Source organism: Salvelinus namaycush, unplaced genomic scaffold, assembly GCF_016432855.1.
Source record: "Salvelinus namaycush isolate Seneca unplaced genomic scaffold, SaNama_1.0 Scaffold1878, whole genome shotgun sequence".
NCBI lineage: Eukaryota > Metazoa > Chordata > Actinopteri > Salmoniformes > Salmonidae > Salvelinus > Salvelinus namaycush.
In genome coordinates this window covers 28326-50184 of record NW_024058650.1, presented here as the reverse complement: position 1 = coordinate 50184, position 21859 = coordinate 28326, and the positions used below count along the sequence as shown (strand labels likewise).

General features: G+C 46.0%; 1 protein-coding gene across 1 annotated transcript; it reads right to left on the bottom strand.

Moving 5' to 3' along the window:
- LOC120037794 (pyrimidine-specific ribonucleoside hydrolase RihA-like) lies at positions 1 to 18514 on the bottom strand. Its single transcript, XM_038983765.1, has 5 exons — positions 18364 to 18514; positions 2491 to 2525; positions 1549 to 1660; positions 427 to 563; positions 1 to 116 (listed from the first exon to the last, which is right to left on the bottom strand). The coding sequence occupies exons 1-5, from the start codon at positions 18512 to 18514 to the stop codon at positions 18 to 20; spliced, it is 534 nt and encodes a 177-aa protein (XP_038839693.1). The 3' UTR covers positions 1 to 17.
- Positions 18515 to 21859: the final 3345 nt, after the last annotated feature.

The following is a 21859-nucleotide window of genomic DNA, read 5'->3' as shown; positions in this document are numbered from 1 at the left end:
GTACACAATCCCTCTACTCACATGGCCTCCTTGGAATAACCCCAACACTTGGACGTGATCGCCTTCATCAAGCGACCAGCGGGCGTGTCCTCGTTGATCAGTTTTTCAAAGAATTCCTGGTCAATGAAAAACACAGTTACACACAAGATAAATCAGAAACTAAATACACTGGTGAATCAAACTAAATTATATATATTACATATTATATAACTATATTTGAGTATTTATTGAAGTCCTGTTGAGATCGGGAGACCGTAGTGTACAGGGAGCATTCCTTAGCAACTAGGAAGTGCAAAACTATTTTATTAATGATTGTGTTCCCGTTCACATAATAAAATCAGGTAAATCATACATTAGGTGGGGTTATAGGAGTGTACAGAGATGGTAAATGCTATTCTAAACGGTTGGTTCAACCTAACTCCTTACCCATTCCAGTTTATTCCTACAGCAATATTCCCATGATGCTATGCGTGTAGGACAGAGGTACTCCTCCAGGACGATGAAGGCAGATTCAGGATCCATCACAAAGTTAAACTCTCCACATAGAGATACGTTCCCCTTACCTGGAAGGAGAAATACTGGTCAAAATAGGTTAAGTCCCAAATGGCACACGATTCCCTATATAGTGCACTACTATAGACCAGAGCCCTATTCCCTATATAGTGCACTACTTTAGACCAGAGCCCTATTCCCCATAGAGTGCACTACTTTAGACCAGAGTATTCCCGACATAGGTCCACTTTTAGACCAGAGCCCTATTCCCTACAAGTGCACTACTTTAGACCAGAGCCCTATTCCCTATATAGTGCACTACTTTCACCAGAGCCCTATTCCCTACAGAGTGTACTACTTTAGACCAAGCCCTATTCCCCACAGAGTGTACTACTTTAGACGCAGAGACCCTATTCCTACAGAGTGTACTACTATAGACCAAGCCCTATTCCCTACCAGAGTGCACTACTTTAGACCAAGCCCTATTCCCTACATAGTGCACTACTTTAGACCAGAGCCCTATTCCCTACAGAGTGCACTACTTTAGACCAGAGCCCTATTCCCTATATAGTGCACTACTTTAGACCAGAGCCCTATTCCCTACAGAGTGCACTACTTTAGACCAGAGCCCTATTCCCTACAGAGTGCACTACTTTAGACCAGAGCCCTATTCCCTACAGAGTGTACTACTTTAGACCAGAGCCCTATTCCCTACAGAGTGTACTACTATAGACCAGAGCCCTATTCCCTACAGAGTGCACTACTTTAGACCAGAGCCCTATTCCTATATAGTGCACTACTTTAGACCAGACCCTATTTCCCTACAGAGTGCACTACTTTAGAGCCCAGAGCCCTATTCCCTACAGAGTGCACTACTTTAGACCAGAGCCCTATTCCCTATATAGTGCACTACTTTAGACCAGAGCCCTATTCCCTACAGAGTGCACTACTTTAGACCAGAGCCTATGGGCCCTGTTAGAAAGGAGTGCATTATATAGAGAATGGGATGCACTTGGAAAACAACCTTATCGTCTATGATTGACTGTGACGTTTTACCCTCCATGTTGCCTCCCATAATGATGAGCTCCTTCAGGTTCTGTTGGAAAGAAGGGTCCAGTCGGATGGCTAGAGCCAGGTTGGTGAGCGGCCCAAGAGCCACCAAGGACACCTGGTCAAGGGAAGAGGAACAAGAAGACATGGCGGCTTGCAATGGTCACATTCCACGTATTATTAGACCTTAGTGACTTTAAACTATGATCATCATTTGTCCACTGTCTCGCAACGGACTGAAGGCTACTATTGCTAAACATTATCTTTGTGTATTTCTTTTGTGTTTGATGGGTGAGTGATGGGGAGACTACAGTACCTGTTAGGGTTGTCAGATGGGGAGACTACAGTACCTGTTAGGGTTGTCAGATGGGGAGCCTACAGTACCTGTTAGGGTTGTCAGATGGGGAGACTACATTACCTGTTTAGGGTTGTCAGATGGGAGACTACATTACCTGTTTAGGGTTTGTCAGATGGGGAACTACAGTACCTGTTAAGGGTTGTCAGATGGGAGCCTACAGTACCTTTAGGGTTGTCAGATGGGGAGACTACGCACCTGTTAGGGTTGTCAGATGGGGAGCCTACAGTACCTGTTAGTGGTTGTCAGATGGGGAGCCTACAATACCTGTTAGGGTTGTCAGATGGTGAGACTACAGTACCTGTTAGGGTTGTCAGATGGGGAGACTACAGTACCCTGTTTAGGGTTGTCAATGGGGAGCCTACAGTAACCTGTTAGGGTTGTCAGATGGGAGACTACAGTACCTGTTGGTTGTCAGATGGGGACCTACAGTACCTGTTAGGGTTGTCAGATTGGGGACCTACAGTACCTGTTTAGGTTGTCAGATGGGGAGCCTACAGTACTGTTAGGGTGTTGTCAGATGGGGAGACTACAGTACCTGTTTAGGTTCTGGGACTTTACTGTTAGGTTTGTCAAGATGGGAGACTACTTACCTGTTTAGGGTTGTCAGATGGGGAGACTACATTACCTGTTTAGGGTATTGTTCAGATGGGGAGGTCCTACAGTACCTTTTAGGGTTTTCAGATGGGAGCTACATAACCTGTTGGAGGGTTGTCATGGACTACATACTGTTGAGTTGCAGATGGGGAGCCTACAGTACCTGTTAGGTTGTCAGATGGGAGCCTACATACCTTTTAGGGTTGTCAGATGGGGGGACAGTCTGGGTTCATGGGGCTACAGTACCTGTTAGGTTGTCAGATGGGGGGCCTACAGTACCTGTTAGGGTTGTCAGATGGGGGCCTACAGTAACTGTTAGGGTTGTCCAGATGGGAGCCTACAGTACCTTTTAGGGTTTTGTCAGAGGGGAGCCTACAGTACCTTGTTAGGGTTGTCAGATGGGGAGCCTACAGTAACCTGTTTTCAGAGGTTGTTCAAGATGGGGAGCCTACAGTACCTGTTTAGGGTTGTCAGATGGGGGGCCTACAGTACCTGTTAGGGTTGTCAGATGGGGGGCCTACATTGTACCTGTTTAGTGGGTTGTCAGATGGGGAGCCTACAGTACCTGTTGTGTTGTCAGATGGGGAGCCTACAGTACCTGTTAGGGTTGTCAATGGGAGAGCCTACAGTACCTGTTAGGGTTGTCAATGGGGAGCCTACAGTACCTGTTAGGGTTGTCAGATGGGGGGCCTACATTACCTGTTTAGGGTTGTCAGATGGGAGACTACATTACCTGTTAGGGTTGTCAGATGGGGAGGCCTACAGTACCTTGTTTAGGTTGTCAGATGGGGAGACTAAGTACCTGTTTAGGGTTGTCAGATGGGGGGCCTACATTACCTGTTTAGGTTGTCAGATGGGGAGACTACATTACCTGTTTAGGTTGTCAGATGGGGAGACTACCATTACCTGTTAGGGTTGTCAGATGGGGAGCCCTACAGTACCTGTTAGGGTTGTCAGATGGGGAGCCTACAGTACCTGTTAGGTTGTCAGATGGGAAGCCTACAGTACCTGTTTTAGGGTTGTCAGATGGGAGACTACATTACCTGTTTAGGGTTGTCAGATGGGGACTACATTACCTGTTTAGGGTTGTCAGATGGGGATACTACATTACCTGTTTAGGGTTTGGTCAGATGGGGAGACTACATTACCTGTTTAGGGTGTCCAGATGGGAGACTACAGTACCTGTTTAGGTTGTCAGATGGGGACCTACAGTACCTGTTAGGGTTGTCAGATGGGGAGCCTACAGTACCTGTTTAGGTTGTCAGATGGGGAGACTACAGTACCTGTTTAAGGTTGTCAGATGGGAACTACAGTAACCTGTTGGGTTGTCAGTGGGGAGCCTACAGTACTGTTAGGGTTGTCAGAGGGGAGACTACATTACCTGTTTAGGGTTGTCGAGATGGGAGCTACATTACCTGTTTAGGGTTGTCAATGGGGAGACTACAGTACCTGTTAGGGTTGTCAGATGGGGACCTACAGTACCTTTAGGGTTGTCATTATGGGGAGACTACAGCACCTGTTTAGGGTTGTCAGATGGGGAGCCTACAGTACCTTTAGGGTTGTCAATGGGGAGCCTACAGTACCTGTTTAGGGTTGTCAGATGGGGAGCCTACAGTACCTGTTTAGGGTTGTCAGATGGGGAGCCTACAGTACCTGTTTAGGTTGGTCAGATGGGAGCCCTACAGTACCTGTTAGGGTTGTCAGATGGGGAGCCTACAGTACCTGTTAGGGTTGTCAGATGGGGAGCCTACAGTACTGTTTAGGGTTGTCAGATGGGGGGCCTACAGTACCTGTTAGGGTTGTCAGATGGGGAGCCTACAGTACCTGTTTAGGGTTTGTCAGATGGGGGAGCCTACAGTACCTTTAGGGTTGTCAGATGGGGACCTACAGTACCTGTTTAGGGTTGTCAGAATGGGGGAGCCTACAGTACCTGTTAGGGTTTGTCAGATGGGGAGACTACATTACCTGTTTAGGTTGTCAATGGGGAGACTAACAGTACCTTTAGGGTTGTCAGATGGGGAGCCCTACAGTACCTGTTAGGTTTGTCAGATGGGGAGCCTACAGTACCTGTTTAGGGTATTGTCAGATGTGGGTAGCCTACAGTACATGTGTTTAGGGGTTTGTCATATGGGGGGCCTACAGTACCTGTAGGGTTGTCATATGGGGGTCCTACAGTACCTGTTTAGGGTTGTCAGTGGGGGGCCTACAGTACCTGTTAGGGTTGTCAGATGGGGACCTACGTAACCTGTTTAGGGTTGTCAGATGGGGAGCCTACAGTACCTGTTAGGGTTGTCAGATGGGGAAGCCTACATTACCTGTTAGGGTTGTCAGATGGGGAGCCTACAGTACCTGTTTAGGGTTTGTCAGATGGGGAGCCTACAGTACCTGTTTAGGGTTGTCCAGATGGGGGCCTACAGTACACTGTTAGGGTTGTCAGATGGGAGCCTACAGTACCTGTTTGGGTTGTCAGATGGGGAACCTATAGTAACCTGTTAGGGGTTGTCAGATGGGAAGCCCTACAGTACCTGTTAGGGTTGTCAGATGGGGAGCCTACAGTACCTGTTAGGGTTGTCAATGGGTAGCCTACAGTAACCTGTTAGGGTTGTCAGATGGGGGGCCTACATTACCTACCTGTTTAGGGTTTTGTCAGATGGGAGACTACATTACCTGTTAGGGTTGTCAGATGGGGAGCCTACAGTACCTGTTAGGGTTGTCAGATGGGGCAGCCTCAGTACCTGTTTTAGGGTTGTGTCAGATGGGGAGACTACAGTACCTTTTTAGGGTTGTCAGATGGGAGGCCTACAGTACCTGTTTAGGGTTGTCAGATGGGGGGCCTACATTACCTGTTTAGGGTTGTCAGATGGGGAGACTACATTACCTGTTAGGGTTGTCAGATGGGGAGCCTACAGTACCTGTTTAGGGTTGTCAGATGGGGAGCCTACAGTACCTGTTAGGGTTGTCAGATGGGGAACCTACAGTACCCTGTTAGGGTTGTCAGATGGGGAGCCTACAGTACCTGTTTAGGGTTGTCAGATGGGGTAGACTGACATACCTGTTTAGGGTTTGTCAGATGGGGAGACTACATTACCTGTGTTAGGTTGTCAGTGGGAGACTACAATTACCTGTTTAGGTTGTCAGATGGGGGACTACATTCCTGTTTAGGTTTGTCAGATGGGGAGACTACAGTACCTGTTTAGGGTTGTCATGGGGACCTACAGTACCTGTAGTGGTTGTCAGATGGGGAGCCTACAGTACCTGTTTAGGGGTTGTCAGAGATGGGGAGACTACCAGTACCTGTTAGGGTTTCAGATGGGAGACTAAGTACCTGTTAGGGTTGTCAGATGGGGAGACCTACAGTACCTGTTTGGTTTGTCAGATGGGGAGACTACCATTACTGTTTTTAGGGTTGTCAGATGGGGAACGTACATTACCTGTTTAGTGTTGTCAGATGGGGAGACTACAGCACCTGTTAGGGTTTGTCAGATGGGGAGCCTACAGTACCTGTTAGGGTTGTCAGATGGGGAGCCTACAGTACCTGTTTAGGGTTGTCAGATGGGGGGCCTACAGTACCTGTTTAGGGTTGTCATGGGGAGCCTACAGTACCTGTTTAGGGTTGTCAGATGGGGAGCCTACAGTACCTGTTAGGGTTTCAATGGGGACCTACAGTACCTGTTAGGGTTGTCAGATGGGGAGCTACAGTACCTTTTTTAGGTCAGATGGGGAGCCTACAGTACCTGTTTAGGGTTTGTCAGATGGGGGTGCCTACAGTACCTGTTAGGGTTGTCAGATGGGGAGCCTACAGTACCTGTTTTAGTGTTGTCAGATGGTGGAGCCTACAGTACCTGTTAGGGTTGTCAGATGGGAGCCTACAGTTACCTGTTATGGTTGTCAGATGGGGAGCCTACACAGTACCTTTAGGGTTTTCAGTATGGGGAGCCTACAGTACCTGTTAGGTTGTCAGATGGGGGCCTACATTACCTGTTAAGGGTTGTCAGATGGGGAGACTACATTACCTGTTAGGGTTGTCAGATGGGGAGGCCTACAGTACCTGTTAGGGTTGTCAGATGGGGAGCCTACAGTAACCTGTTTAGGGTTGTCAGATGGGGAGACTACAGTACCTGTTTAGGGTTGTCAGATGGGGAGCCTACAGTACCTGTTTGGGTTTGTCAGATGGGTGCCCTACATTACCTGTTTAGGGTTGTCAGTATGGGAGACTACTTACCTTTTGGTTGTCAAGATGGGGAGCCTACAGTACTGTTAGGGTTGTCAGATGGGGAGCCTACAGTACCTGTTAGGTTGTCAGATGGGGAGCCTACGTACCTGTTTTTTGGGTTGTACAGATGGGGAGACTACATTACCTGTTTAGGGTTGTCAGATGGGGAGAACTACATACCTGTTTAGGGTTGTCAGTGGGGAGACTACATTACCTGTTTAGGTTGTCAGATGGGGAGACTACATTCCTGTTTAGGGTTGTCAATGGGGAGACTACAGTACCTGTTAGGAGTTGTCAGATGGGGGCCTACAGTACCTGTTTAGGGTTGTCAATGGGGAGCCTACAGTACCTGTTGGGTTGTCAGATGGGAGACTACAGACCTTGTTAGGGTGTCAGATGGGGAGACTACAGTACCCTGTTAGGGTTGTCAGATGGGGAGCCTACAGTACCTGTTAGGGTTGTCAGATGGGAGAACTACATTACCTGTTTGGGTTGTCAGATGGGGAGACTACATTACCTGTTTAGGGTTGTCAGATGGGGAGACTACAGTACCTGTTAGGGTTGTCAGATGGGGAGCCTACAGTACCTGTTAGGGTTGTCAGATGGGGAGTACTACAGCCTACCTGTTAGGGTTGTCAGATGGGGAGCCTACAGTACCTGTTGGGTTGTCAGATGGGGAGCCTACAGTACCTGTTTAGGGTTGTCAGATGGGGGCCTACAGTACCTGTTAGGGTGTCAGATGGGAGCCTACATACCTGTTAGTTTGTCAGATGGGGGACTACTTACCTGTTAGGGTTGTCAGATGGGGAGCCTACATACCCTGTTAGGGTTGTCAGATGGGGAACTACATCACCTGTTTAGGGTTGTCAGATGGGGAGCCTACAGTACCTGTTAGGGTTGTCGATGGGAGCCTACAGTACCTGTTGGTTGTCAGATGGGGCCTACAGTACCTGTTAGGGTTGTCTCAGATGGGGAGACACAGCACCTGTTAGGGTTGTCAGATGGGAACTACAGCACTTTAGGGTTTCCATATGGGAACCTACAGAACCTGTTAGGGTTGTCAGATGGGGAGCCTACAGTACCTGTTTTTAAGTGTTGTCAGATGGGAGCCTACAGTACCTGTTAGGGTTGTCAGATGGGGGCCTACAGTACCTGTTAGGGTTAGTCAGAGGGTCCTAGTACCTGTTAGGGTGTCAGATGGGGGGCCTACAGTACCTGTTAGGGTTGTCAGATGGGGGCCTACAGTACCTGTTTGGTTGTCAGATGGGGGCCTACAGTAGCCTGTTAGGGTTGTCAGATGGGACCTACAGTACCTGTTTTAAGGTTGTCAGATGGGGGGCCTACAGTACCTGTTATGGGTTGTCAGATGGGAGCCCTACATACCTGTTTAGGGTTGTCAGATGGGGCCTACAGTACCTGATTTAGGGTTTGTCCAGATTGGGGACCTACAGTACCTGTTTAGGTTGTCAGATGGGGAGCCTACAGTACCTGTTAGGGTTGTCAGATGGGGAGCCTACAGTACCTGTTTTAGGGTTTGTCAGATGGGGAGCCTACCAGTACCTGTTGGGTTGTCAGATGGGGAGCTACAGTACCTGTTAGGGTTGTCAGATGGGGACCTACGTACCTGTTTAGGGTTGTCAGATGGGGAGCCTACAGTACCTGTTAGGGTTGTCAGACTGGGGAGATCCTACATATACCTGTTTTTTAGGGTTGTCAGATGGGAGCCTACAGTACCTGTTTAGGGTTGTCAGATGGGAGCCTACAGTACCTGGTTTAGGGTTGTCAGTATGGGGAGCCTACAGTACCTGTTTAGGGTTGTCAGATGGGGAGCCTACAGTACCTGTTTAGGGTTGTCAGATGGGGCCTACAGTACCTGTTAGGGTTGTCCCAGATGGGAGACCTACTACCTGTTTATGTTGTCAGATGGGGGCCTACAGTACCTGTTAGGGGTTGTCAGATGGGGAGCCTACAGTACCTGTTATGGTTGTCAGTGGGAGCCTACAGTACCTGTTAGAGGGTTGTCAGATGGGGGGCTACAGTACCTTTAGGTTGTAGATGGGGCCTACAGTACTTTTAGGGTTGTCAGATGGGGAGCCTACAGTACCTGTTTAGGGTTGTCAGATGGGGGCCTACAGTACCTGTTAGGGTTGTCAGATGGGGAGCCTACATTACCTGTTTAGGGTTGTCAGATGGGGGATCCTACATACCTGTTTAGGGTTTCAGATGGGGAGCACTACATTACCTGTTAGGGTGTCAGGATGGGCCTACGTACCTGTTGGGTTGTCAGATGGGCCTACATACCTGTTAGGGTTTCATGTGGCTACATACCTGTTAGGGTTGTCAGATGGGGAGCCTACACTGTACCTAGTACCTTTAGGGTTGTCAGAATGGGGGCCTACAGTCCTGTTAGGGTTGTCAGATGGGGGCCTACGTACCTGACAGTACCTGTTAGGGTTGTCAGATGGGGAGCCTACAGTACCTGTTATGGTTGTCCGATGGGATCCTACAGTACCTGTTGGGTTGTCAGATGGGGAGCCTACAGTACCTGTTTTAGGGTTGTCAGATGGGGAGCCTACAGTACCTGTTAGGTTGTCAGATGGGAGCCTACAGTACCTGTTTAGGGTTGTCAGATGGGGAGCCTACAGTACCTTTTAGGGTTGTCTAGATGGGGAGCCTACAGTACCTGTTTAGGGTTTGTCAGATGGGGGGCCTACAGTACCCTTTTTAGGGTTGTGCAGATGGGGGGCCTACATACCTGTTTAGGGTTGTCAGATGGGGGGCCTACAGTACCTGTTTAGGGTTGTCAGAAGATGGGGGGCCCTACAGTACCTGTTAGGGTTGTCAGATGGGGAGCCTACCTACTGTTTAGGGTGTGTCAGATGGGAGAGCCTACAGTACCTGTTTAGGTTTGTCAGATGGGGGCCTACAGTACCATGTTTAGGGTTGTCAGATGGGGAGCCTACAGTACCTGTTTAGGGTTGTCAGATGGGGATGCCTAATCCCTGTTTAGGTTGTCAGATGGGGAGCCTACAGTACCTGTTAGGGTTGTCAGATGGGGAGCTACAATACCTGTTGGTTGGTCAGATGGGGAGCTACATACTGTTTAGGTTTGTCAGATGGGGAGCCTACAGTACTTTTAGGGTTGTCAGATGGGGAGCTACAGTACCTGTTTAGGGTTGTCAGATGGGGAGACTCAGTACCTGTTTAGGGTTGTCAGATGGGGAGCCTACATTACCTGTTAGGGTTGTCAGATGGGGAGCCTCAGTACCTGTAGGGTTGTCAGATGGGAGCCTACAGTACCTGTTAGGGTTGTTCAGATGGGGAGCCTACAGTACCTGTTGGTTGTCAGATGGGTGATACAGTACCTGTTGGGTTGTCCATATGGGATCCTACGTACCTGTTTTGTTGTCAGTGGGGGGCCTACATTACCTGTTTAGGGTTGTCCAGATGGGAGACTACATTACCTGTTTAGGGTTGTCAGATGGGGAGACTACATTACGACTGTTGTGGGTTGTCAGATGGGGAGCCTACAGTACCTGTTAGGGTTGTCAGATGGGGAGCCTACAGTACCTGTTGGGTTTGTCAGATGGGGAGCCTACAGTACCTGTTAGGGTTTGTCAGATGGGCCTACAGACCTTTGGGTTTCAGATGGGGGCTACAGACCTGTTTAGGGTTGTCAATGGGGGCTACAGTACCTGTTAGGGTTTGTCAGATGGGAGTCCTACAGTATCCTGTTTAGGGTTGTCAGATGGGAGACCTACAGTACCTGTTTAGGGTTGTCAGATGGGGAGCCTACAGTAACCTGTTTAGGGTTGTCAGATGGGGAGCCTACAGTACCTGTTTAGGTTTGTCAGATGGGGAGCCTACAGTACCTGTTAGGGTTGTCAGATGGGGAACTACATTACTGTTAGGGTTGTCAGATGGGGAACTACAGTACCTGTTTAGGGTTGTCAGATGGGGAGACTACAGTAACTGTTAGGGTGTCAGATGGGGAGCCTACAGATTACCTGTTAGGGTTGTCAGATGGGGGGCCTCCATATCACCTGTTTAGGGTTGTCAGATGGGAGACTACATTACCTGCTTAGGGTTGTCAGATGGGGAGCCTACAGTACCTGTTATTGGTTGTCAGATGGGAGCCTACAGTAACCTGTTTAGGGTTGTCAGATGTGGGAGCCTACAGTACCTGTTTAGTGGTTGTCAGATGGGGAGCCTACAGTACTGTTAGGGTTTCAGATGGGGACTACAGTACCTGTTAGGGTTGTCAGATGGGGAGCCTACAGTACCTGTTAGGGTTGTCAGATGGGGAGACTCACGTACCGGGGTATAGGGTTGTCAGATGGGGAGACTACAGTACCTGTTTAGGGTTGTCAGATGGGGAGCCTACAGTACCTGTTAGGGTTAGTCAGATGGGGCAGACTACAGTACCTGTTAGGTTTTCAGATGGGGAGCCTACAGTACCTGTTAGGGGTTGTCAGATGGGGAGCCTACAGTACCTGTTAGGTTTAGTGGTCTATGACTGGAGATGGGGAAGCCTACAGTACCTGTTTAGGTTGTCAGATGGGGAGCCTACAGTACCTGTTTAGGGTTGTCAGATGGGGAGCCTACATATACCTGTTTAGGGTTGTCGACTGGGGAGACCTACGTACCTGTTAGGGTTGTCAGATGGGGAGCCTACAGTACCTGTTAGGGTTTGTCAGATGGGGAGCCTACAGTAACCTGTTTATGGGTTGTCAATGGGGAGCCTACAGTACCTGTTTAGGGTTTGTCAGATGGGAGACTACAGTACCTTTTATAGGTTGTCAGCCACCATTGATCATGGCATTAACAGCATGTTCTGTCTGGAGCTTCTCCTTCCACTGTGGGTCTCTATCCTCCAGCACGTCTCCCAGCCCGTCTGTCCCAAGTGGTCGCTGAAGCCTTGGTGGCCCCCACCAGGGACCAGCAGCACCCTGGAACCCTGGGATCTAGGAGAAACAGCTGTATGTTATGAGCTTCCCATATTACCTTTAGGTCATACAGTAACCAAGTGTGGTATGAATGAATGACGTGACGTTGTAATCCTCGTCAAGAAAATAGAAAAGCCAAATACAGACACTGGGGTGGGAAGCTGGGTTTCCTCCTGGTGTGCGTTCACCACAGACACTTGGGGGGAGGGGGGGGTTCCTACCTGTGGGGTGCGTTCACACAACAACAGACACTATTGGGGGGGGGGGTTCCCTACCTGTAGTGCGTTCACACAGAGACATAAGACCACATTGGGGGGGGGGCGGTTCCTACCTGTGTGCGTTCAGACAGACAGAAAAACTTTGGGGGGGGGGTTTTCCTACCTGTGTCGTTTCACACACAGACAGGCATCTTGGGTGGGGTGGGGGGGGGTTTCCTACCTGTGTGCGTTCACAGACAGACAGGGACACTTGGGGGGGGAGTCTGGTTTCCTACCTGTGTGCGTTCACAGACATACAACACTTGGGGGGGGGGGGGGGGGGTTTCCTACCTGTGTGCGTTCACAGACATACAGCACTTGGGGGGGGGGGGGTTTCCTACCTGTGTGCATTCACAGACCATACAGACCACTTGGGGGGGGGGTGGGGGGTTTCCTACCTGTGTGCCATTCACAGACATACAGACACTGGGGGGGCGGGGGGGTGGGGGGGGGGGGGGGGGGGGGGGGGGGGGAGGGGGGGGGGGGGGGGGTTTCCTACCTGTGTGCGTTCACAGACATACAGACCTTGGGGGGGGGGTTTCCTACCTGTGTGTGCATTCACAGACATACAGAACACTTGGGGGGGGGGGGGGGGTTTCCTACCTGTGTGCATTCACAACATACAGACACTTGGGGGGGGGGGGGGGGGGGGGGGGGGTAGGGGGTGGGGGGGGGGGGGGGTGTCCCTACCTGTGTGCGTTCACAAGACAGACAGCACCATCAGCAATTCTGACAGACTTTGTCCACATCGTATTCCAAAGCAGCAAGTTAATCCCCAGATCTCGGCTTGGAGCGGCCAAGGGCCATCATTTCGCCTGGCTCATCTATACCTGCATCTGTGTCTATTATCACCAGCTTGGGCCCATTTTGCACGTGGGCAGATCAGCTCTGCACATGGGGACATTTTGTAAGAATTAATAATAATTTTTAAAAAAGCCTTATCTTTTGGAGTTTAAATTATATTTAGGAGTAACAGGAAGAGTTATTGTAGTGTATCAATGTCACACATAGAACATAAGTGTTAAAATACTGCACAAATTTTAAAACATTTGCCCTCAACCCACATTTCTGTATTATTATATTTATGCTAAAATGTTTATTCTATTCTAACTGAGCCATTTACTTTATGTTCGTATTGTTAATTTGATTATTTCGCTGTTTTTACCATTAGAAAGAACCTGTAAGCCATTTCCCTGACGTGTATAGCATACCGGGTATCCCCTCTAACGCGCCATGTAAGCTCGGACATCCGTTAGAAGCTCTGTAAGCGTTTATAATGTAAAAATCAAAATTCAGTTTGCCGCTGAACAACTTTCTAACTAAGTCTATACGAAGCTCAATACATTTGAAGTTGCAAAAAAGGCTTTAAATGTTTTTGGAAGTACACGAAGAGAGTAAAACTGAAGACAGTCATCGCTCGATAACGAACGTATTTTGGACACTATAACGCGTGCAGCGCCGTCTAACGGAGGTCTAATTCGGAGCTTCTCGGCATTAATGTTCAAAATAAATGAACTCGGGAAACTGTACAACAAACAACAACATACAATCGGCTCCGCGTACTTGGAAAATCGTTTTGAACGTGCATCCAGACTCAGAATTTCAAGTTGTAACTCGGTGTATGTCTAGAGTACCCATTAGCGAGAAGACAAGTCATATGAATCGTTACGTCTCCACGCACAGATACTGGCAGCAGTTACTATCCCTAAAGAAAACGTGAATAAGAATTACGTCATTCAATACCAAGACTTTACCAATATTTTAATTAAACGACACTGCTTCGTGTTGTGCTAGAATCATACTTTAGTGGAATAACAACTGCTTCCTGCTAACTGTTGTATGTTTATACACGTGGCCCGCCTTTCTGATATTACAACCAGGTAGCAAGTCAGAAATGACAGAATTTCTGACTACACTTGAACGCGAGCAGTAGAAAACATAATCGACCGTCCCTGCATGTGAAACGACTTACTCTGGCAAGTAGAGTGTTTTTTGTCAATACATGTCGAACAATTTACCTAGAAAAAAAAAAAATTGTATTAGTCAAGAGCCATAAACTTTACGTTTGATGTAAAGTTATGCCTCTTATGACGCGTTTCAAAACACACTGGGAATTCGAAAATCTCCAATTTATATATAGTTAACTAGGACGCACACCGGATATAGACTGTCCGTGCATCGGACGTATCGTAATAGAGTTTTCACTAGTTACTACAGCCATAAAGCAAATTGTAAAAAGTTATTAAAACAAAATATGCTTTGGTCTTTGAAGCTGCAGTACTGTTTACTTTTTGGGTGACCCTTAAACAAATGCACATTAGAAATGGAGTTAAAACAGTAGATCTGTCATTCTAATTGAAAGCCAGTCTAAAAGAAGCGTTAGATCTGTTCTATGTGCCCTATTTTCTATGCTTCCCATTCTTTCATCATGTCTGTTTTTGAGTCTTTTACTTTAGTTCTGTACACCACCAAGCTTCAAACAACTGTAAAATATAATATTATTGGTTTGCTGGAAATATATTTCACAGCAAGGTTTAGATGGTAAAATGATTCTCTACACACTATACATTGCTTGTGTTGTTTACATAAACTGAAATTAGGCGAACTATTAAATTTTTGCACAGGAAATGGGCGCAGAATCTCTGTATATGCCCGCAAAAAGTGCATGCTCCCAGCGGCAGTAGTCGATATCAGCGCTATAAAACCCCAAGGTCGTTAAACAAATACTGTACTAATTAGCTGTGTTAATGAAAGCAACACACACGCTCATTATACGTATTAACTACTGAGGTAACACACAGCTCATTGATACTGGTATTACTACTTGAGGTAACGCACAGCCTTATACTGTTTATACTGAGGTAGCACACAGCTCCATTTACTGTTATTAAATACTGAGGTAACACCCACCATTATACTGTATTACAATACTGATGGTAACACACAGCTCATTATACTGTAGTAAATACTGGAGGTAACACACAGCTCATTATACTGGTATTAAATACTGAGGTAGCACACAGCTTCATTATACTGTTTTAAATACTGAGGTAACACACGCTCATTATAATGTATTAAATACTGAGGTACACACAGCATCATTATACTGTATTAATTACCTGATGTAACAAACAGCTCATTATCTAAGGTAGCACACAGCTTCATTATACATGTATTAACTACTGAGGTAACACAGCTAATTATCGGTATTAACTACTGAGTTAAACAAACAGCTCATTATACTAAGGTAGCACACAGCTCATTTACTGTATTACCTACTGAGGTAACACAGCTAATTATACTGTATTAAATACTGAGAAAACACGCTCAAGTATACTATATAAATACTGAGGTTAAACAGTTAAACCAAAAGGGAACCTTTTTTTTTTGGGATTTCAAACTACAGGGCACGAATTACCTCTGGTTTTAATGAAGTATGGATTTACAAACTACAGGCAGCTAATACCCTGGTTTTAAAAAATGGGGCGGCAGGTAGCCTAGTGGTTAAGAAGCGTTGGGCCATGAACCGAAAGGTTGCAAGACGAATCCAGAGCTGACGCACAGGTAAAACTCTGTCGTTCTGCACCCTACAACCAGTTTAACCCACTGTTCCTAGTACTGTCATTGGAAAATAATACTTGTTATTTGTCTAGTTAAATAAAGGTTAAGTACAATAAATGAAGATGGAATTTCTCTCCTTTCCTGTAGAAAGTCCTTTGCTGTCATCTAGTGAACATTTGGCCCTCAGCTATGTTTCCTTGTTTTGCTGTGACTCTAGTGTAACTATTGATAGAGTCGCCCTATATGGGAAATGATGGCTCTAGTGTACTATGGAATAGATGTCGACCTCTACTTGGAATAGATGGCTCTAGTGTACTATGGAATGGAGGTCGGCCTCTACTATGGAATAGATGGCTCTAGTGTACGATGGAATGAGGTCGACCTCTACTAGGGCAATAGATGGCTCTAGTGTACTATGAAGGATTGGGCTCTAGTGTACTATTGAATAAGGTCGACCTCTAATTATGGGAATAGATGGCTCTGTGTACTATGGAATAGAGTCGCCTCCTACTATGGAAATAGATTGCCTCTAGGTGTACTATGGAATAGGGTTCGAACCTACTACTATGGACTAGATGGCTCTAGTGTACTATTGTGAATAGAGGTCGACCCTACTATGGAATAGATGGCTCTAGTGTACTATGGAATAGTATCGACCTCTACTATGGAATAGATGGCTCTAGGTGTACTATGAATAGAGTTCGACCTCTACTATGGAATAGATGGCTCGAGTGTACTATGGTAATAGAGGTCTCCTCTACTATGGAATAGATGGCTCTCCTATTCTTAAACCACTTCCGCGAGTCATCATTTCAAAGGTCACCTGTTCTAGCATTCTGATGCTTCTACATTTGAGTTGAACAATTTTTTGATCTCACTCTACAGTATTTCAACATTTTAATGTGTATAGTATTGCTTACTAGGTCGTTTGATCGAATGATTTTGTAACCAGGACTGATTGGAAAAAGGCTTCAAAAGTAAATTGATATTAATCATTTCTTTTGTACTAAATCGCTGACGAAGGCCATGCCCCGAAACGCATCACAGGTTGTAAACTTTTTTTCCATTGAACATGCCCATACAAATACAGGCATTTTAGTTAATTATATAAAGAGTGCAATTGTCCTTCTTTCTTTTTGACAGCTATATGAATGTTTTCCAGTCTCTACCCATCTCCAGGGGGGAGCTTCTACAGATTCTAAGGTTCCAGCCTCACCCTTTGCGGAGTATTAAGTCTGGTCCCTTTACACAAGTCAGACGCTACTCTGACTGGTAGTACTATCTTGACAACTGACAATCCTCTTGTGTCCATTGCCATGTAATATCATAAGGACCTCCATTCAGAAATGACATGCTGAATCAACGAGAAATTCTTACTTCCTGACAATAGCCTTCTAGTTGATTTCATGGCTTAACATAGTGACATATATCATTTGTAAGTATAAATGCCATTTGGGCAATTGGGTCAACTGCTTTTGGGGTTTCGGAAGCCGACTTCCTATGATCATAATATGGCAATGGACAAACATAGGCCTTATGGACAAACTCATTCAAATATTGAAAATAAGACCCAATGTATGTCCATACAGTTTAATACATATGTAATGTTATTTTTTTGAAGAACGGTCCAAAAAAGCACTTTTTATGAGGTTTTAAAGATTTTGAACAAAATGGTCAGATTTTCTGAATTTTTCACCCTTGGGACCTTACTGAGACCTTTCCCATATGAAAATCTGTGGTTGAAGCGTGGCTCGTGCCCCCCCTATGGGAGTTTTGGTTTCTTACACTTGGCATTTGTAATCTTCCGGATGGCAATATGGTTTTGATGAACTGCTGACTCATATTAGCTGTATTTGCGATTGTGTATATGGTTTCGCCGCCAAATGCCAATAAGTTGCCATTTCATTTTTTACCCATTTCATAGGGTCTTCCTTACATAAGTATTCACACCCCTAAGTCAATACTTTGTGAAGACACCTTTGGCAGCGATTTTAAAATGCTGTAGAGCCATTCTGGGTAGTCTCTAAAGTTTCCACACCTAGATTGTGCAACATTTGCCCATTATCTTGAAAAGATTTATCAACTCTGTCGAATTTGTTTTTGATCATTGCTAGAACAACCCAATTTTCAGGTCTTGGCAATAGATGTTTCAAGCGATTTAAGTCAAATTGTAACTCGGCTCGGCCACTCAGAACATTCACTGGCTTCTTTGGTAAGCAACTCCATGTAGATTTGACCTGTGTTTTAGATTATATCCTGTTGAAAGGTGAATTCATCTCCCATTGTCTGGTGGATAGCAGACTGAACTCGTTTTTCCTCTGGATTTTTCCTTGCTTAGCTCCATTCGTTTCTTTTTATCCTGAAAAACTGCTCATTCTTTAACAACTAAACCAGCAAAAAAAGAAACGTCCTTTTTCAGGACCCTGTCTTTCAAAAGATTAATTTGTAAAAAATCAAATAACTTCACAGAGTCTTCTTTGTAAGAGGGTTTAAACACTGTTTCCCATGCTTTGTTTTAAATGAAACAATAAACAATTATGAAAATGACCTGTGGCCACGTCATTCAGACACTAACACTTACAGACGGTAGTGCAATTAGGTCACAGTTATGAACTTAGGACACTAAAGAGGGCCTTTCTAACTGCGCTGAAAAACACCAAAGGAAAGATGCCCAGTGTCCTGCTCATCTGCGTGAAATGTGCCCTAGGCATGCTGCAAGGAGGCATGACGAATGGAGATGTGGCAGGGCAATACATTGCATGTTCTACTGTGAGACGCCTAATACCATCGCTACAGGGAAGACAGGACGGACAGCTGATCACTCCTCGCAATGGCACGACCATATGAAACAACAGTACACCTGCACAGGATCGGTAATGCCAAACATCACACATGGGGACCGGTACAGGATGGCAACACTGCCCGAGTTACACCAGGAACGCAACAATCCCGCCCCGCAGTGCTTCAGACTGTCCGCCAATAGGCTGAAGAGGCTGACTGAGGCTTGTAGGCCTGTTGTAGAGGCAGGTCCGTCACTAGACATCACCCATCAAAAACGTTGCCTATGGGCACAACCCCCGTCGCTGGAGCCAGACAGGACGGGCAAAAAGTGCTCTTCACACTGACAAGTCACAGTTTTTGTCCTCACCAGGCGGGTTATGGTCGGATCGCGTTTATCGTTGAGAATTGAGCGTTACACAGAGGCCTGTCTCTGGGAGATAGATTTGGAGTGGAGGGTCCGTCATGGTCCGGGGCGGTGTGTCACAGCATCATTGGCAACTGAGCTTGTTGTCATTCAGGCAATCTCACGCTTGTGTGTTTACGGGAAGACATCCTCCCTCCTCATGTGAGTTACGCCTTCCTGCAGGCTCACATCCTAACATAACCCTCCAGCATTATAAGGCCACCAGCCATACTGCTCGTTCTGTGGCGTGATTTGCCTGCAAGACAGGATGTCCAGTGTGCTGTTCATTGGCCGTGAAGAGCCCGATCGCATCCCATTGTGAGCACCTCTGGGACCTGTTGGCATCGGAGGGTGAGGGATAGGCCATGCCCCCCAGAAATGTCCGTGACTTGCACGGTGCCTTGGTGGAACAAGTGGGGGTAACATCTCACAGCAAGAACTTGGAAGTCTGGTGCTGTCCATGAAGTAGGAGGAATGGCACTGCAGTACTTAATGCAGCTGGTGGCCACACCAGATAACTGACTGTTACTTTTGATTTTGACCCCCCCCCCTTTGTTCAGGGACACATTATTACATTTCCTCTTTGAGTCACATTTCTGTGAACTTGTTCAGTTTGTCTCAGTTTGTTGAATCTTGTTATGTTCATTACAAATATTTAAACACAGGTTAAAGTTTGCTGAAAATAAATGCAGTTTACAGTTGAGACGTTTTACAAGCATAGTCATACCATGAACATCTATTCAACCCCACTATGCGTTGAAATTGTTGAGAGTGGTACTCAGTATGTGTTGTATTTCTGAACAAAAAGTGAATTGGATGTGTACTTTGGGCCTGGCTTTGTCTCCTACGACGCTTACGCAGTGGCAGCGTGTATAGACATCTCTGTGGTGACAGAGAGTATAGAGTGTGCCGTCAGGGTGGAACTACAGGGGGAGCTATGCAGAGGGATGATGGTTCTGGACCAGAGGAACAGACTGAAGAAAAAACACCACGTTTCTGTCATGAAGACCTGCGATCTGACCAAGTTCAGGCAGTTACTCATGGCTTCCCTTAGACAACCCTGTAGGAAGTAGGCTACGAGACAGACCAACCTGATGCCGGCCACCTGCTGGGTGATGACAAAAGGTGGCGATTCAACATGTGGGTGGGTGGGGGCAATATAGCTGCAAGCAGCAATGAACGGGGTTCACAAGATGACAGAAAGTAGACTAGATCAGTTAGTGCTTGTTTTGTTATCCATCTGCCAAAACAATGGAAGCATGAATGAGGGATACAAAGTATATTGAAAGTGTGTGGTTCCTGAGTTAATTAACATCCCATCATGCTTGTGTGAAAAAAAGAAAGCCCCTCTCCCTCTGACCTTCAATGGGTTTTCTAGAAGGAGAGAGGATGCAATTGAGATTCTCTAGGTCAAATGAGACGGCGGACATGATGGTTTAAGTGAGACTAATCATAACAGCGCCACCTACCGGCCAATCCGTGCCACTTTTTTTGACACAGTTACTCATGGCATCTATTTTCTGTGTGCAAAATTAGAAAAAAAGTTACCAATCTATGCAGGAGTTGTTTGACAGTGTGAAGGAAAACATTTATCAAATCAGATAACATGTTTCACATCTTCAATGTAAACCCATAATGACAGCTTATGTTGTGTGTGGTCACAGACGATAAGACGGCAATCCCACAGCCAAAATATGTGTTGGTCCATCTTGTCTTTAAGTATCTTCTCACAGCCTCTAGGGTGGAGTGGGCAGACTGGCCCAGAGTCTGAGACAGACATCATACCTGTATGTGTAAGACATGAAACATGTTAACTAACCCAGACAACACTAAACACTCAGGGCCTTATTTTCACACCTGATTTGTACTGTTTAATAAAATAAAAGGCATTTGAATGAGTTCAGTCTGCCTTTAATTTCAATTTGGTGACAGAAATGTACAGTATAAACCTGAAACGTTAACCCTTAAAGGGACACTTCAGGCCCTGACTACTTCCACAGTCAGATGAACTCACTACGTCTCTTTATGAAGGTCGTTTTGTGAGCCAATGATAACTAGCGTTAGCATGCTAGCAGATAGAATAGACTTCGTCATTGTGTTAGCGCTGGTTGGAAACTTCCTTCAAACAAATGGTATCCGCAAGTTCATCTGACTCTGGGGAACTAGAAGTCGCTCTGGATAAGAGCGTCTGCTAAATGACTTAAATGTAAATAAAGGGCCTCAGTGAAAATACAGTATTCCTTTTAACATCACCAAATTGTAAATCAATTCCAACAAGCTTTTTTATTTTCAGTAGAACTCAATTTTTTTAAAGACATGATGTTTCCATGAGTGGACTGTAAACAAAGCAGATCCTAACTGTTCAATAGGACTGCATTCAAAGGATGTCCTCTGTCATAATTACTGTGTCAGCTGTTCTGAATGAAACCACATTTCAAATCAGCCAAGAAAATAATGAAGAAAACTAGTCTGGTCCCAGATGTGTTCTAGTCAAACAAAGAGCAGCATGATGGCACAAACACACTGGTATCCGAGCTAGAAAACAAACACACTGGTATCCAGGCTAGAAAACAAAACACACTGGTATCCGAGCTAGAAAACAAACACACTGGTATCAAGGCTAGAAAACAAACACACTGGTATCCGGGCTAGAAAACAAACACACTGGTATCCGGGCTAGAAAACAAACCTTAAAACAGGACAGTGCATTCTGAAAGTATTCAGACCCCTTCACTTTTTCCACATTTTGTTACGTTAGTCTTATTCCAAAAATGGATTAAAATGTTTTCCCCCTCATCAATCTACACACAATAGCAAAGTGAAAACAGTTTAGACATTTTTGCAAATTTATAAAAACAGAAATACCTTATTTACATAAATATTCAGACCCTTTGCTATGAGACTCGAAATTGAGTTCAGGTGCATCCTGTTTCCATTGATCATCCTTGAGATGTTTCTACAACTTGATTGGAGTCCACCTGGTGTAAATTCAATAGATTGGACATGATTTGGAAAGGCACACACCTGTCTATATAAGGTCACACAGTTGACAGTTCATGTCAGAGCAAAAACCAAGCCGTGAGGTTGAAGGAACTGTCGTAGAGCTCCGAGACAGGATTGTGTTGAGGCACAGATCTGGGAAAGGGAACCAAAACATTTCTGCAGCATTGAAGGTCCCCAAGAACACAGTGGCCTCCATCATTC